The sequence below is a fragment of the Erinaceus europaeus genome, chromosome 11 (assembly GCF_950295315.1).
Source record: "Erinaceus europaeus chromosome 11, mEriEur2.1, whole genome shotgun sequence".
NCBI lineage: Eukaryota > Metazoa > Chordata > Mammalia > Eulipotyphla > Erinaceidae > Erinaceus > Erinaceus europaeus.
Window position 1 is genome coordinate 83,993,147 of NC_080172.1, and position 18,308 is coordinate 84,011,454.

Here is an 18,308-nt window from a genome sequence, read left to right on the forward strand (position 1 = left end):
GGAAGGGCTTCAGCCATTGGATGACTCTCCTTCTCTCTCCTCTCTCTAAAGAAAAATAGACAGTATAAAATGGACTATGGAGGTGGCTCAGTAGTAATATGTATGTTGGAAGGACTGATTTAATTCCTTGGCACCTCATTTAACAAATGGGAATGGAGAGGAGGCTGGAAAGATAACTCACCTGGCTAGAATGCCTGCTTTGTCATCAACATCACCCAGCTAACCCATGGTACATAACTTAACATTGTGGTATTTCTTCCTTTGTCTCTTACTCTTTGCTTCTGTCTCTGGAAAAAAACAAACAAACAAACAAACAAACAAAAACAGCTTACTGTGATAAAGCCAAGGTGATGGGGAAAAGCAAAATAAAAGCAAACCAAGAGTTAAGTGGGAATCTATACACTCAACAATGAGATAACTTCAGCTGCAGACTCTTGACCTTCTCCTAGGATGCCGCAACCAAGTTTGTAACTTTTGCAAAAGAAAGTGGAAGGTTTTTTTTCGTAGATGAATTAGTACCTTAAAAAAAAAAAACTAAAGATACTGGCAGCAAGGGGATCAATGTGACTACCAAGATGACTTTATAGTCATTTCACCAGTTAGCAAGACTCACTGAGACAGAGTGCTCTCCTGCTTTTCCTGTGTGTGGTTATTATTTTTTTTCCAGGTTCAGTATTACTTTGTTGAGGGATAGTTGACTTTCAGAACTGTTATTGCCATGAGGGTACATTTTCACATTTCTCCTAGAAAGGTGTCAGTGTTTGATATTTTAACAAAGGACAAAGGGTACATTAGACATTTTTTCCATATCTTTTAATATAATGTCTACATTATGGTATGACTACTAATGATAAGAAGAGTGAGCACCAGGAGGAAGCCGTATCATTCTTCAACACACACACACACACACACACACACACACACACACACACACACACACACACACACTAAGATTATAAGATCACAAGGTATCTTCCTATACCCATCTACCTCCAGAGTTCTATGCTCCTGCTTACTGAGTGAAGTAAGTAAATGGATGAAAGACAACTATAGATGATTTCACTTATATGTTTAACATAGACAGTTGAAACACATGACCTTAAAAAAAAAGTACCAAAACTACAAACTATCTCAGAGTTTGTGAGGGCTATGGTGGTTACTGGTAAGGGTAGGGGAATTATCATTTTTTATGACCTGTCCTTGGAAGTCATTCAGTATCATCTGTACTTCACTCTGGTTGCAAATGTTCACAGGGTTCAACTGGAGGCAACATAGAACCTACCCTTTCTGGGGAAATAGAAATGTTATATTGTAAGACAGGTATGCAGAAAAGAATAGCAAAAAACAGTAGAAGAGCAAGGGAGAATGGCAAAGAGAATGACATCACAATTCTCAACAGCAATACTACATGTTAGGGGTTAATATTTCCAGAAGAAGCAGTATTGGGTGCCATGGAATAATGCTTTTATTGTAGCCAAAGAAATAAATTTTCAACCTAGACATATACCCAGTAAATCTTTGAGAAAAGAGTTAAAGTAAGATAAAAATATATACTCAATCTATCAAGGAATTACTTTCCATCTGCCCTTAACCAGGACTTTCCTAGAAGTTGTGTCTCATCTATATGAATGTACACATGATGTAAGAAGACCCAGAAAATGAGGATTCAAGTATGAGTGAAGCAAAGGAAATGCTCAGGATGACAACCACGTATTGACCAGGACTAGAGAGGAGGACAGAGGACTCAGAAGTGATATCCCCATGAATATATTTTCTTGTGAGGTTGAATGCTCTGAGAGTGTAGGGATAAATTTTTAATAAGTACCTAGGTGTGTGATAGTATAGTTTATGAGAAATGTTACTTTATCATTCAGATAGCCAAAATATATTTCTCACATACATTTTTTCATCTGAAGTTCTTAGCTCACAGACGTCTCCTCAAAACCTTGGAATTTCCTAAATGTTGTTATTGCTATTAGAGTTATCTTTGGAGTTTGGTGAATGACTGCAAGGCAAATCCTCTGCTATATTACAACGACAACAACTACTACTACTATTAGCCTTTTAAAATTTTTGTTGATAGAAATAGAAAAGGAAAGTGGAGAAAGATAAAGGAAGAGAGAAAATGAGACACAGACAGCACTGTTTGACCACTCATGAAACTCCCCCCTGTAGGTGAGGACCAGGAGTTTTTCTCAACATGGATCCTTGCACATGATAAAGTGTGCTTTCAACTATCTGTGTCAATACTCAGTTCTTTTATAATAAACCAGTGATCTAGAGAGAAAAGTTCTTTTCTCACATCTGCAATCCACTCTAACTAATTAAATCTGAGAAGAGGGTTGTGGGAATCTATAATTTATAGTCAGTCTACAATCAGTATTCAGCATATCTGAAGTACAGATGACAACCTGGATTTGCCACTGGCATCTGAAGTGGAGGACTGTCTTGAGAAATTGAATCCTTAGTTTTGAAATCTGATGCCTATTAGAAAATAACAGAATTGAGATGATTGAATTGGAATGCTTACACACTGCTGGTGTCTGAAATTTTCTTGTTTGTATGGGGGAAAACATAGACATAACTCACTTTGCAATTCAGTCAAGGAATCTCATTTGCTGATAGAGCAGATGAGAAGACTTAAGTCTAGGGAAAACCAAAAGTCATACATGAAATAATAGATCCTAGTATATTCATGACTAAGTTGTGAATAAAGTCTGCCTAGTCAGATGCATTGGATCGACCTTCTCGTGGTGCATCCCGTGAGTACCCATTCATTGGGGAAACTGACGATCCTTCCTAGCCGACTGAATCCACATGGATCCCAGTCACTTTCAAAGCCAGCAACAAGCAGCTCCTGAAAACTTTCAACCTGACCTGTTGACTGGCTATGGAAGAAGGGCAAACGCTAGAAGAAGAAGTCATAATTATATGAAAATAAAATTTATATTTGGAGGATAAATATTATGGGTGGGAAGCAGGGCAGTGGTATATTCAAGAGGACTAAATAAAAAGGACAAGACCAACACATTGTATCTGAAATTGAGAGAGTATTAATAATCCAGAAACAGAGTGTCACCTGGTAAGGCACATACATTATCATATTCAAAGACCCAGGTTCAAGCCTCCAGCCACATGCAAGTGCCTGCAGGAGGGAAGTTTTATGAGTGGTGAAATGGTGCTGTGGTGTCTCCCTTTCTCTGTCTATTGATCTCTGTCTCATCCATTATTTGAAAAAGAAAATTGCTGCTTGGTGCCATGGAGCTGTGTAGATATTGTGTCCTAGTGATGATGTCGGCGGCAAGATAATAATAGTAATAATCCAAGAACATATTTGCTGCTTATCTTTAAAATATATATCTTTATTTTAACATTGTATTGTGTTCTTAGTCTGACCTGAAGACCTTAATGATGCCATTTGGTTCTAAGCATCACAATAATTTTATTGCCTTAATTGCTTGTTTTTTATTGTCCTTGTTAATTTAAAAAAATAGTTATTTTTATTCCCTTTTGTTGCCCTTGTTGTTTTATTGTTTTAGTTATTATTGTTGTTCTTGATGTCGTTGTTGCTGGAGACGACAGAGAGAAATGGAGAGAGGAGGGGAAGACAGAGAGGGGGAGAGAAAGACAGACACCTGCAGACCTGCTTCACCACCTGTTAAGCGATTCCCCTGCAGGTGGGAAGCCAGGGGCTCCAACCGAGATCCTTACTCCGGTCCTTGCACTTTGTGCCACCTGTGCTTAACCTGGTGCGCTACCACCCGACTCCCAGTCCTTGTTAATTTTATAAAAATTTTTACTCATAGGAGCAGTGGCATTGGTAGCTCTGGGTGAGTGCGAGTGATAGAATCACCATGAATCTTCAGAGGCTCTTCCAGTTTTCCTCATTCATTCCGTCTGTAGTCTCCGTCCATTTGAGGAGAAACATTGGTGTTACAGCAGTGGCATTTAATAAGGAACTTGATCCTGTACAGAAACTCTTTGTGGACAAGATTAGAGAATACAAAACTAAGCGACAGTCATCTGCAGGACCGGTGGATGCTGGTCCAGAGTAGCAACAAGATTTGGAGAGGGAGCTTTATAAGCTTAATCAAATGTTTGGCAAAACAGACATGAATACCTTCCCTACCTTCTCATTTGAAGAACACAAATTTGAAGTCCATGACAAACCCCTGTCTTGAAGAAATGATGTATGATTTATCTGGTAATTGGTCCTAGATTAGGTTTACAACTGTTGGAAGTATCAGAAAATAAATGCACATTTCACCACTGTCAAATGTTCTTTGAATCCTGGTTCCAAATAAATATGGTGAGGCTGGTATGCAACTGAGTGTATTAGGTATTTGTCACTGTTTTTCAGTCTTGCCATTTGCTTACATTTGCAGACTTTGGTTAAATTGAATATAACTTGTCTACAACCTTAAAAAAATTTTTTAACTCACATTTAATGAATACATTTGTAGATGACAAATCAAGGTATCTTTTATATATATTCAAATGAGATGTCTGTGTTTTCTCACATATTTTTTCTTTATTTTTTGTCATTTCTGGGGGTTCACTACTCATGGCTGACTTTTTCAGATAGAGAGAGGGAGACACAAAGAGATAGGGAAAGAAACCAAAGCACCAATGCCTTCTCTAATTTGATGAAGATCAGGCTCAAACCTGGGTCACACAGGTTTCAGTTCATAATTGAACTGAATTTCCGACATAATAGAAATGATGTGTTCAATAATTTTTGATAGAGAAAGAGAAGGAAAGAGATAGAGAGACAGCAGTACTGAAATTTCCTCTAAAGTGGTGGAGCTGGGTTCAAATCTGGGTCATGCACATGGCAAAGCAACACGCTGTCAAAGTGAACTATTTCATTGGCCTATTCTTAAAAATTATACATCCTAAGTTATCAAATGTATTCTGAAGAAAAGATGACTTTTGTTTTTAACTAGGAGTTAGGGGAAAATCAAGTGTTCCAATTGCAATTTACCCATAGCATCATTTGAAGATCTTTCACAGACTGACTTCCAGCGAGTGGTCTGATAGAGTGATTCTGTCCCTGCATGTTTATATGTAGCCATGAACAGCAGTAAAAGTAAGTCTTGGAAACCATTTCTTTCTTTCTTCTTCTTCCTTTTCCTTTCTTTTTAAAAAGAGATACGGTTTATTTAATTTTAACTTTATTGAGTCCCAGAAGAATCAGGGGTTTATGGGAGAAAGAGATTATCTGTGAGAATATATAGTTGACCACAGTCACAGATTTCCTGAAATGTTAAAATCCCAACTTTTATTCTTGGGCTTCCCTGAAGAGTTTCTTATAAATTTATCAACCCAATTTTTTTTGTTTGTTTATTTTTGTTGTAGTTCATTCTTTTCTTCTTCTTTTTTTAATGCAGCATTTTAATACAACAAGAATTGGTGACAGGTGATTTGCTAAAAAGAAAAATAGTTACATTAGTATAAGATCTTGAAAAGAAATTGTTTTGCGAACACAGTTTACAGTGGAGAGCTCATCCCTCCACCTTCCCCAGTCTTTTGCTTTAATACAATGTAATACCTTGTCCAGTCCACGTTTCACTTTGCTCCTCCCTTCCCTTCCCCCATATATTGTTTCATTTATAAGTGAGATCATTTGATATTTGTCCTTCTCCTTTTTGCTTATGTCACTTAATATCACATCTTCAAGTTTCATCCAAGATGATGCAAAGTTTAAGACTACATTTTTTACATCTGAGTAGTATTCCATTATGTATATATACCACATTTTTTCTTCTTCTATTTGCCTCCAGGGCTATTGTTGGGGCTCAGTACTTGCACTATGAATTCATTGCTTCTGGTGGCCTTTTTCCCCCCATTAGGTAGGACAGAGAGAAATTGAGTGGGTAGGGAAAGATAAAGGGTGTGGGGACAGAGAAAGATAGACTGCTGCAGACTTGCTTCACCTCTTGTGAAGTGACCCCCTGCAGGTTGGGAGCCAGGGCTTGAACCAGGATCCTTGCTCAGGTCCTTGGCTTTGTACTCATTGCGCTTAACCCGGGTTGCCATCAGCTGGTCCCCTACCACAATTTTTTAGCCACTCATTTGATGTTGGACATCTGAGTTACTCTCAGGTTCTGGCAATTACAAATTGTGCTGCTATGAACATAGGTATACATAAATCTCTTCTGATAGGTGTTTTTGGGTCCTCTAGGTATATCCTTAGGAAAGGAATTTCTGGATCATAGGGTAGGACCATTTCTAGTGTGCTGAGAATTCCCCAGACTGCTTTCCACAGTGGTTGGACCATTTTACACTTTCATCAGTAGTGCAGAAGTGTCACTTTTCCCCCATATCCTTTCCAACACTTGTTGTTTTTGTCCTTTCTGATGTATGACATTCTCACAGAGGTAAACCATTTCTATATTTGGGTGACTGTAGTATTAAGGAAGTCAGTGTCAAGCTCATGTACAACTCTTTGTTCTAAATTAAATCTAAATTCATACTAAACTCAGTTTTCCCCTTAGTTACATCACACACAAGCATAACATAGAAATCTCCAAATCACCCCTTCATAAAGGAAAATAAAAATAGTAGAAACTTTCTTTTAAAATTTTTTAAAATTATCTCTATTTATTTATTGGATAGACACAGCCAGAAACTGAGAAGGAAGGGGGTGATGGAGAGGGAGAGAGACATAGAGACAACTGCAGCACTACTTCACCACTCGTGAAGCTTTCCCCCCTGCAGGTGGGGACTGAGGGCTTGAACCTGGGTCCTTGCTCTTTGTAACATGTGTGCTCAACCAGGTGCGCCACCACCTGGCCCCCAGTAGAAACTTTCCTATGCAAAGATTTACCAACTTTAGTCAGTTATGGCTAAAATATTTCACATTTTATTTATTTGTTTGTTTTAAAGAAGTTTTATTACCTTTGTTTATTTATGGGATAGAGAGAGTAAAAAATCAAGAGGGGAAAGGGGAGGTAGAGAGGAAGAGAGACAGAGAGACACCTGTAGCACTACTTCACCACCACAAAGCTTTCTCTGCGAGTGGGTACCAGGGGCTCAAGCCCAGATCCTTATGCATTATAACATGTGCACTCAACCAGGTACACCACCACCCAGCCCCTCACAGTTTCTATATAGTTGTGTGGGCAAATTTCTAGGACTTCTTCCAGGATCTTGGAGGTAAGAGACTGAAATTTAACCTATATTATTCTCAAAGTGAAGTAGCCTCTGACAGTAGTAATAAGATTTTGGAAAACAAGTTAATGTATGTAAATAGTTTATCAGAACAGCAAAACTTGAATTCTTTTAGGGGGAACATAAAATAAAGCTAGATTCTTACCATAAATCCCTTATATTAGATCAGGAAATGGAAATTCAGGTATTTCTGAAAGAGGTAACAAATGTTCATCTAAAAATAAGACTGAGCATAAAATGTCTATTTCGGTAGAGAAAAAAGTCTACACTACCTTCCACCATTTATATATTATTTATTTACTTATTTATTTTTGCTCCCAGGTTTATTGCTGAGGCTCGGTGTCTACACTATAAATCTACTGCTCCTGGAGGCCATTTTTCCCATTTTGGTGCCTTTGTTGTTGAGCTTGTTGTAGTTATTGTTGTAATAGTTGTTGCTAGATAGGACAGAGAGAAATCGAGAGAGGAGGGAAAGACAGAGAGGAGGAGAGAAAGACTTGCAGACTTGCTTCAACCCTTGTGAAGCGACCCCCTGCTCGAACAGGGGTCCTTAAGCTGGCCATTGAGATTTGGGCCATGTGCACCTAACCCACTGGGCTACCGCCCAGTTCCCTATTTATTTTATTTTAATGAGAGTACGGAGAGAAACATACAGAGAGAGTGAGGGAGGGACAGAGACGGAGACCAGAGTACTACTCAGCTCTGGCTTATGGTGATGCTGGGGGTTGAAACTGAGATCTCAGAGCCTCAGGCATAAACATTATATTATATCCCCAGCCTACTTTCCACCATCTTTCTAGACTCTTGATATACTTAGTATTTTCAGTGCATCACTCTTCATTTTTAACTTTTAAGTGTCACTCTGGCAGATGGGATGTCAGAGATTGAACTCGGGGCCTCATGCTTCCTAGTTCACCGCCATACTCACCATACCACCTCCTTGGCCCCAATTTATTTATTTACATATTTTTAAATGTTGTATTTATTTATTCATGAGGAAGATAGACACACAGAGAGAAAGAACCAGACATCACTGTAGTACATGTACAGCCTGCGATTGAATTTGGGACCTCATGCCCAAGAGTCCACATGCACACGCACAGGCACCATCTCTGACCTGTACAACAGCACAAGTGCTGACACGTTCACCCCTGTGGAAGACTGGAGCTTGATTTGTTAAGTAGCCTAAATCAGAAGAACTTTGAATAGAGGGACTATTGGCATAGGTGAGTGTGTGTGTGTGTGTGTGTGTGTGTGTGTGTGTGTGTGTGTGTGTGTGAATCTTTACGATTCGGTTTAAATCTAAACAGTGAATAGTGAAATATGCCTTCAGTCTTACTCACTCTTCCTAGATTTGCTTGGGGGAATGCTGGAAAGCAGACAAGATCTTAGACTTCCTCACCAGTGAAATTGAACAGCCTGTGAAGAGAGGTTTCCATATGTTTCCATTAGGGGACTTCTAATAAAACAAAGCCTGACCCTGTAGCATCTTACATTGAAAAACTCTTCCCACCCTAATTTATTTTAATTTCTTTTAGCTTTAAGTTCCTCTGTTTGGAATATGAATGCACAGCTAGAAATCTCCTGACAACTGAGAAAGCCTATGACACAAAAGACTGAGACCAAAACAGGAAAATGAGATAGTACAGGTAGAATAAAATAACAACAACATTGTAATATCCTCAGAGGTACATGAATATATGGCATCCCTGAAAAAAGAACAGGATTCTATAAAAAAAAAAATATTCAGGAATGAAGAAGAGCAAGGTCACTCGTCTTTGAGTATTAATATTTTTCATTGCAAGTTGTACACTATTTGCCTCTTAAAATTTTTTATTTGAAAACAAAAAAATGAAAATGAATGGAAAGAGAGATCATGGATATTATAGAGATAGAGGTAGTGGAAGGATGAAGGATTTATGCTGTAAATCAGACCTCTTTATATAAATGAAGTTCTTTAATTCTCATAGTGACAGGGGCATATCATTACACCATTTTAGCGATGAGGAAACCAAGATTCAAGAAAGTTAAAGGAAATTTCCTATTGTCACACAGCAATAAACTGCTAGTATTAGATAATAAGTCTTTCTGGTGCCAAAACTCCAACATGTTCCACTACATGGTTATGAATATCTGCAAACAAAATAAATGAAGGGATACTATACTGGGACTCAGTAGGACATGGGTGAGTTTGGGGTAGAGGAAACATATTCATGTTAATGTAAGCTGAGAGTAAAGAGTCATCAGAAAGTAAGGAACTAAGAATAGAAAGCACTGGAGAGGGAATGATTGACAATAATCTTGGGAAGTTTGTGGAGAAGTACGGTTATATAAATTTTGCCTGGAGGAGGAGGTGGGAAGATGAGGATTAAGGCTGTACAGTCTTAAGTTCTAGAACTTAGAGGATATTAATCTAGTACTTAGAGGAGGAAAATAGTGGTGATACTATTTTCTACAGGAAGTGGGACGTCATAGTCTCCTATAAATAAATTAGTAGAGGGAGGGTTAGATTTTTTTTTTAATTGGGAGGGTGGTTAATAGTTTACAGTAAAGTCAATGACGCATAGGTACAACCCCTTATATCCTCATGATAGGTGTCTAGGTTTCTGGAAGACACTCACTATGCACCAGGATCCTTATGGGGCATAGAGGGGTGAATGGGAGTGAGTCAACAAGTAACTGGAGACTTTAGGGAAAAAAAAGTAGGGTTACCAGATGTAGCAAAGAAAACTCAGATCCTCCAGTTGCATTGGAATCACAAGTTAACACCAAATGCATGTTTTAGCATATATCCAAAATAGTATTGAATGGTATTTTATCTGGCATCTATTAAAGGAAGATACTAAAATATGTATAAATAGTCCAGCAACGCTGCTTTGAAATCAGAAATTTGGAATAGAGCGACCTCAGTGTGAACTAGGCATCAGATAATAACCTCACTTTGTCTTCTAGTCAGTAGAGGAATGAGAACTGGGCTAGCAGTCAGGAGAGACAGCTTGAGGTTGCAAACTTTATGGTTTCTCCTGAGAACAATGAGAAGAGATGAATATGGGAATCAGAGACTTGGAAAGACTGGGAAGTCATCACTGCAAATAGCCTTGCATACTGAAGAGTTTTTCCTGAGTGGAGCCAATGATTTATATTTTTCATAGATGTATATAAATGTTACTAAACAGTCATCTGAAAAGCATTTGAGCTCTTTAAAACATTGGATCAATATTAGATGTTGTCTTCAACAAGGGCATTCAAAGGAAATGAACTGACTTCCCCTATGTAATGCTTTGATATGCTTAAGGCTTATGAATGTGTCAAAAGGTGGTTTGAAGTAGTGGTTGAGAGGCAGTAGTATATCTATATTCATAGCCCATGCTAGTCAAATTGTTGAATTTGCTGGGGCTCAGTTTTCTTGTAAAATAAGGTTAATCTCAGTACCTAATATGTAGGATCATTCTAAGGATTAAATGAGTTAATACATGTAACACTTAGAATCTAGTGCACAAGCTTACATTAGATATTATAAGTAAAGAGAAGTTTTTAAAATGTGATTAATATAATGAATTATTGTACTTTATATACATGTAGTCACGCAATCAGTGATTTTTAAAAAGATATTCAGTAGATTGGGAATATACTTTCAAGATCATGCTAAATACTTTCATGTCTGAGGCTTAAAAGTCCCAAATTCAATCCCCAGCACCACCATAAACCAGAGTTGAGCAGTCTTTGGTCTTTGGTTAAAAAAAAATATATATATATATACATATATATATATATATATATATGTATATATATATATATATATATATATATAAAGATATTTATGAAAGGAGTGAAAAAATAAAAGGGTGGAGTACAGAGGATTTTTTCAGGCAGTGCAAACTCTGCATGATACTGTAGTGATAGTTCCATGTCATCATACATCTGTTCAAATACACAGAAAGTGCAATACCAAGAGTGAAGTTAAACCTCTTGTAGAGTCTGGCTTGGGTGATATATGTCTGTCAGTTGTAGCAAATGTACTTATTGGTGGAGGATGTGGATAAGAAGAAAGGTTATGCATGGAGACTATAGGAGTAGGGGCTTATGGGAAACTTTACTTTTCAGTTTTGCTGTGAATCTAAAACTTCTGTACTGGCAAAGGAAATGGTTCAGTGGATAGAATACAGAACTTACATATCTAAAATCCCAAATTCAATTTCTTGGCACTGCATATGACATATGGCATCACTGGCATTTCTTTCTCTCAATAAATAAAATAAATCTTAAAAAAAAACTCTTCTAAAAATTAGTCTTACTAAAAATGATAATAAAATAAAATATAATGTAACATTTTAACAAAAAAGATTCATGATAAAAGAATATTCGCATATCTTTTAATGCGTTTTGTAGATTTCATAGTCAGGAAAGGAGTGAAATTTAAAGAACATGAATTAGCATACCATTGTATACATTTTATACATAGAGATAGCTAAGAAATCAGTAAAGATTTAAAACTCCACAGCTAGAGGATTGCTTCCACTGGGAAATATGTATTTCAATTCTTTAACTATGTGCTGATAAGAAGGCTTTTAGTTAGAGGCCTGGCATCTGGAGTACTTAAGTTTTGGACCTCAACTCTGTCATTCACTAGTCTGGGCTATCTGGTAGGTTAAATTGAGAAACATTTCTCTTAGCAATAGAATGACCTACTATGTCTGCATCACTGAGTAGCAGTATTACATTAGAAATGCTATCACATCTGAAAAAGAACTTATAAAGTCAAGGTTGGATTGGAGTTTGTCAAATCCCCTCTGCATATTTTACTAGGTAGAGTGAACATATATTTTCTTTTAAATGAAGCCAAGCAGTTCTGAAATCTAGAGGACCTTATCATAGTTTCTATTTCATCTGTATGCACTGCTGTAGAACTTGTGGGTCTGTGAGGGGTGTGACACTCTTGATGAGAGATTTCAGGCAGCTGTGAATTAACTGTCACTTGGTGTTTTTTTTTTTTTTTCTTTTACAAACTCATAAAATCCCAGAAGCCAAAGGTCTGTTGTTTATTCATTCAGCCTCCTTCTGAGTCATTCAGGTACAGGGTGTGTCTATCAATTGAAACTGCGCAACGGAGAAGTTTTTGTGTTCACATCTGTGGAGATGGGAAGCCAGTGAGACCCAAGTCTGGGTAGAAATGAACTTTGTAGCAGCAGGGCAGGGCAGAAGTGCCCTGAATTTGTCACTTAGAGCTGACCAAGTTCGCTTCTAAGCCTCAAGTTCAGAAGTAGCATCTACACTAAAGGAAAGTGTGGGCGAGTTGTGAACTTGGAGAAGTGGGGGCCTCTAAATTGCCTCCCAAGTGTTTAGAAAGAGAAGGTCGGGCCAGCATTTACCACTCCTCCTCCTTCAACCCCCCATACCTCTCCCTCCAACAACTGCAGGTTCTCAGTTGGGCTGGAGATGCAGGCTCTTTTTCCCATTTGGAAATTCTTGAGCTGCCCCAAGCACACACACACACACACACACACACACACACACACTCTCTCTCTCTCTCTCTCTCTCTCTCTCTCTCTCTCTCTCATGGTGCGCCCCCAGGAGAGGCTCTTTCTGCTCCCTCGGACTGCACGCTAGAGTTCAGCCATGGAATGGGGCGGGGGGGGGGGAGCGGCAGTGGAGAGAAGGGGTGAGGGAGGGGATAAGCGGCGGATTCTGTTTTAGGCTGATCACCGCACATATGCCTCGAAAGCTCCTTCCCAGCCTCTCTTCGCCCGAGCGCGGTGGGACCGGCCCCGCCACCACTCAAGCTTCCCTGCCAGCACAGAGCGGGCCTCCGGGGAGCTGAATCACAAAGCAAGGACACCACCCTCACACCCCCACCCCCCACTCCAAAAACTACAGGAATCGGAAACTAGGGAGGTATTCCACAAAATACCCGACCGCTTCCCCCCACCCCAGCCTCTGCCCCTAAGACTTTTTACCAGAAAAGTTTCGAAGCCCCCCCACCTCCCCTCTCCTCCACGCCTAGGAAGAACCACGTCCAACTCTGGGGAGCCGCTGGTAAGGAGGCGAGGGCTGTGATTTATACATTTCAGTCCAGGGTCACTAAGCTCCGCCCTTGATTTTTTTTTTTTCCCCCCTTTCGGCTGGGGGAGGAGTGGTTCTTCTTCTTCTTTTTCTCTTTCTGCCCCAGATCTTTCCTGGACAGTTCTCAGCTGGAGATGCCAGGGTGCAGGAGGAGTGCGTGGGGGCTGAGGCATTAACCCCTCCCCGTCTCTTCCGAGAGCAGCCAGGCAGCCCTAGTAGGGCACTGGGGGACCTCAGCTTGCGGGCGGGCTCTGGCCCGGGCTGGCCAGCTGAGCGTGCGGCTGCGGAGGGAGGGAGGGAGGGGGTAGAGAGCAACGCAGTCAGTCGGGGGCTTGCAACAAGATGCCGAGCGCCTTGAACCGACCCGGAGCTTTCCGAACACAACTTCGTCCAGCCTGAGCGAGGTAGGTGGCCATGCAGGTAGCGGGGCGCTGGGAAGCCCCGCTGGGGGAGGGCTTCAGTAGCCCCCAGAAAAAAGAATTGGTTTTTTAAACCGAAACGAAGCCAAACAAACTAACAAAAACTTTAAAAACATCCATCTCTGGGTATTAAAAACATGCATCTCCGGGCTAATAAGGAACCCACTCCCATGCATGTCCTAGGAGTACTTTTGATGGACGAAGATTGGAACAAGGGTGAAGAAGCTTCCATTACAAAACATTGCCTGGGGTGGGGGTCTTGGAAGTTGAGGTTGGTCGGAAGAGAGAAGGCGCTAAGTTTTGAAAGTCCTGAAGACAAAGACTATGGAAGGTGGGAGGTAAAGGGCTTTAACTTAGGTTGCAGGCGAACAGAATGTAGAATTAGATGGGCGCAGTGTGGAGCGTGCGGTTACCGGCAGCCTCTGCTGTCCAAGCAGTTGCTGGAATTGCTGTGGTCTGTATTACTTCACTTTATTTCAACATTATCTTGAAACATTTGAACAACTTAAAAGTAGAATTTTGTTCACTAGTCTTATGCTTCGTTTCCTTCACGCTTTCTAGTTATTTGAGAGAAGGTAACCTGTGGGGCGAAGGCAGGGAATATATATATACCTGCAAGCTTAGCAATAAATATGCCAGACGTTCTTTATATGATCTTTCTGGAGAGTAGTTTTGAATTCAGAATAAAGAATAAAGAAGCATGTGCTGTTATCATTTGTGATATAACTTTTCTCTTTTTTGTGGTTTTGTATGACTATACCTACAGTAACTAAAAATACTCCTTATGCAATCAGAGAATGCACGAAAGTTCTGGGATTTATTGCAATCTTCTGCAAATGACTTTTCACTGAGTAAAATTTAGGTGTTTTTTTTTTTTTTTTTTTTTTTTGTACTGGCTTGTGAGAAAAAAAAAAGATGAAGAAAGAAAAGGCAGTTGCTTCTCAGAGGCAGTGAGCTTTCCTGTTTACCACTTGGCCAGGGCGGGCTTGGCTGCCCATACCATGCTACACCCTGGGACCCTAACCACACCTGCTCCTAGAGAATTATTAATAGAACTCAAAGAATGACTTACACTGTCAAATGGTTTTTGTGCAAATCTAATTTCTTGCATGGTAATGAGGAGGTGGTTCTCACCTTTTTTAGACTGGTGTTAGTGGTAGCTGTGGTGTCAGGCAGGGAGAGGTGTGCTTCTCCACCCTCTGTATGGGCATCGAGACCCCCTCCCCCCACACCTCAGCTAGTGAGGCCACTGTGGAGCCACTGACTGGGTTCAGAAAACCTCAAGGCTGGAAATCTAAGGTAGAGAAAAGTGAGGGGGTGGAAATAGAATTAAATGAAGGAGGGGGTGTCATTCTTCCACTTTCCCATAACTATTAGAGTGAAGGTGATCATAGTGTGACTCTTGTTAAGCTTAAGTTTTCAGTTAGGGTAAATTCTTGCTTTATTTATTTATTTATTTATTTTTCTTGAACTCCCTCTTTTATTTGCAAGAAATGAGAATTAAAAAAAATTTTTTTTAACTCCCTCTCTTCAAGTTTCCATAAAACAAACAAAGAACAACAAAACTGGAACAAAGCCTCAGTTAGAATGAATTATGCTAGTGTACTGTGACTTTTTCCCTGACTCTTCTGTTTGTAACTTGTTTAAGGCTGCTGTTTGTGAGGCCCTCTCCAGCAAAGGAAAAGCTACACAAAAAGCCTGGATATCACCTCGGCAGCAAGTGAAGGCTAGCTCGACTTTGCCCTCTAGTGTTCATCTGGAGAAGCACCACATCGGCTCCGGGGAACCTGGCAACTCACTATGGGGTCTACCAGCCTCCCGGTGGTCAAGGCCCTTCGCAGCTCTGTTTCCGATTATGTCAACTATGACATCATTATCCGGCATTACAACTATACAGGAAAACTGAATATTAGCGTAGACAAGGAAAACGTCATTAAGCCGACCTCTGTGGTGTTCATTCTCATCTGTTGCTTTATCATCTTAGAGAACATTTTTGTTTTGCTGACCATTTGGAAAACCAAGAAGTTCCACCGACCTATGTACTATTTTATCGGCAACCTGGCCCTCTCAGACTTATTGGCAGGTGTGGCCTACACAGCCAACCTACTCTTGTCTGGGGCCACCACCTACAAGCTCACCCCCGCCCAGTGGTTTCTGCGGGAAGGGAGTATGTTTGTGGCCCTGTCAGCCTCTGTGTTCAGTCTCCTAGCCATCGCCATCGAGCGATATATCACCATGCTGAAGATGAAGCTCCACAATGGGAGTAACAGCTTTCGCTCCTTCCTGCTTATCAGTGCCTGTTGGGTCATCTCCCTCATCCTGGGTGGCCTGCCCATCATGGGCTGGAACTGCATCGGAGCGCTGCCCAGCTGCTCCACAGTGCTACCACTTTACCACAAGCACTATATCCTCTTCTGCACCACAGTCTTCACTCTACTCTTGCTCTCCATCGTCATCCTATACTGCAGGATTTACTCCTTGGTCAGGACTCGGAGCCGCCGACTGACTTTCCGCAAGAACATTTCCAAGGCCAGCCGCAGCTCGGAGAAGTCACTGGCACTGCTTAAGACCGTGATTATTGTCCTGAGTGTCTTCATCGCCTGCTGGGCGCCCCTCTTCATCTTGCTCCTTCTGGACGTGGGCTGCAAGGTGAAGACCTGTGACATCCTTTACAGAGCAGAGTACTTCCTGGTGTTGGCTGTGCTCAACTCTGGCACCAACCCCATCATTTATACTCTGACCAACAAGGAGATGCGACGGGCCTTTATCAGGATCATGTCCTGCTGTAAGTGTCCCAGTGGGGACTCCACAGGCAAATTCAAGCGGCCCATCATTGCTGGCATGGAATTCAGCCGCAGCAAGTCGGACAACTCCTCTCATCCCCAGAAGGATGATGGAGACAACCCAGAGACCATTATGTCTTCTGGAAACGTTAACTCTTCTTCCTAAGGCTGAAAGCTGTGGACCTATGGGGAGTCTTCTTGCATGGTTACTCAGCACCCCAGTGTTAGTTAAAACAAAAACAAAAACAAACAAGTAGAAAGAATGATCTCTGGGTTCAACTGCTGCCTGGAAGGAGCTGCTCAGAGCCAGAGAGAGGAAGGAGTCAGAGAGAACAACGTGGTGGTCTTGAGTGTTGGTGACTGGAGTTAGTTCCTGTGAACAATGTACCGGGAAGGGTGGAGATCAGGTCCTCGCCTAAAATCTATTTCCTTCTCCCTGGAGCTTTGATTTTGCACTGAGCCAAAGGTCTAGCATTGTCAAGCTCCTAAGAGTTCATTTGGCTCCTTCTTAAAGACCAACATCCCTATGTGAAAGCTCTCTCTCTCTGGCGCTTTGAGGAGATGTTTTCTTTCACTTCAATTTCCAACCCAAGTGAGTGCACGCTTACCGAAGTATGCTCTACATATCCCATCTGCCCTCCCCCTACACATCCTCCCTCAAAAATCCTCTCACTTTATGTTTTAACTACCTGGAATTTATCAGAGCTGGGGGTTGTGGCACAGCCCATTTCTTGATCATTTCTAGCAATTAGGCTGTGTCCAGTAGATAGACCATGAGGAGGTGGAGATGGTTTGGAGATGCAAAGCAATTTCATTTGCTGAGGCCAAAGTTTCGAAAAGCTGGGTCAGTTTTTTGGTATTTGTTTGAATTCACTTTGATTTTTTTTTTCATATTCACAATGAAATGTGTTGCAGTATCATATCCATTACGACTGAAATCTATGTAAGAAAGTCCAAGTCATCTAAATTATGCCAGCCATGATCCTTAGTGTCATGGGAGAACTAGGAAAACAAGGTGAAAACTGAGTGGGAGGGTGACTTTTGTAAACCAATAGAGATTTCTTAATGAATTTGTCTAACAAATACAATGTTTTCCTTTGGCACTTTTGTTGATGTGTATTTCAAAGTGTTGTGTGATTCCTTTCTACCAACAGGATGGTTGTATTGTGTTGTGGTAAAATACTTTTTATGATTTTTGAATGTATCAGTTTCAACAAGGGTCATTTTATTGGATTTTTCTAACCTGTGTTAACATCTTTGGATGTGCATTTCCTCAGAAAATACCACCCTTTTGTACCCTTAAAGCATTACTTTAACTGATAGGGGTCAACAGAAAAACTTCAGTACAGCTATTGATTAAGTTAACTGAGGATGTGTATAAATGTTACAAAGAGTAAAAGTGTATTGCTATCTTTTTAGTATGACTTTCAGTGCAATTAAACTGAGAAATGTCTTGTTTTTTAAAAAATAGTATTTAATAGGTTTCTGACTTTTGTGGATCATTTTGCACATAGCTTTATCAACTTTTAAACATTAATAAACTGATTTTTTAAAGACTATTTTGTGAAGAACATTTTTTAAAAATAGAATTATGTAGACATCCTATTTGGCTACATGAATGTTTAGAGTCATAGACAAAATTCTTGTTATTCTATTAGAGAATTTTACCTTGGTAAAGTAGGGTGTGAAAAAAATGTGTGGTTTATTTAGAAACCACTCTATTTTTTTCAGGAAGAGAAACTTCAATAAGTTAACACTGAAGAGTAAAGAAGTAGAGAAAGAGTGGAAACCACCAACCTCTAAATACCACATTGAAAAGTAAGTGTAATTGTTTGAGTTTAAAGTTCTACTGAAGCCAAACCAATCAAGTGCA

The 18,308-nt window shown here is 40.2% G+C and overlaps 1 protein-coding gene and 1 pseudogene across 1 annotated transcript; both read left to right on the forward strand.

Moving 5' to 3' along the window:
* The first annotated feature begins 3,854 nt into the window (after window positions 1–3,854).
* Window positions 3,855–4,315, forward strand: LOC103118388 (ATP synthase-coupling factor 6, mitochondrial-like; annotated as a pseudogene).
* An 8,893-nt stretch (window positions 4,316–13,208) lies between these two features.
* On the forward strand, window positions 13,209–17,991 carry S1PR1 (sphingosine-1-phosphate receptor 1). Its single transcript, XM_007528597.3, has 2 exons — window positions 13,209–13,637; window positions 15,301–17,991. The coding sequence occupies exon 2, from the start codon at window positions 15,453–15,455 to the stop codon at window positions 16,599–16,601; it is 1,149 nt and encodes a 382-aa protein (XP_007528659.1). The 5' UTR covers window positions 13,209–13,637; window positions 15,301–15,452; the 3' UTR covers window positions 16,602–17,991.
* The last annotated feature ends 317 nt before the right edge of the window (window positions 17,992–18,308 follow it).

Bases quoted from the DNA above. Each gene is read 5' to 3' on its own strand.
- S1PR1 (XM_007528597.3), top strand. From the start codon at position 15,453: ATGGGGTCTACCAGCCTCCCGGTGGTCAAGGCCCTTCGCAGCTCTGTT.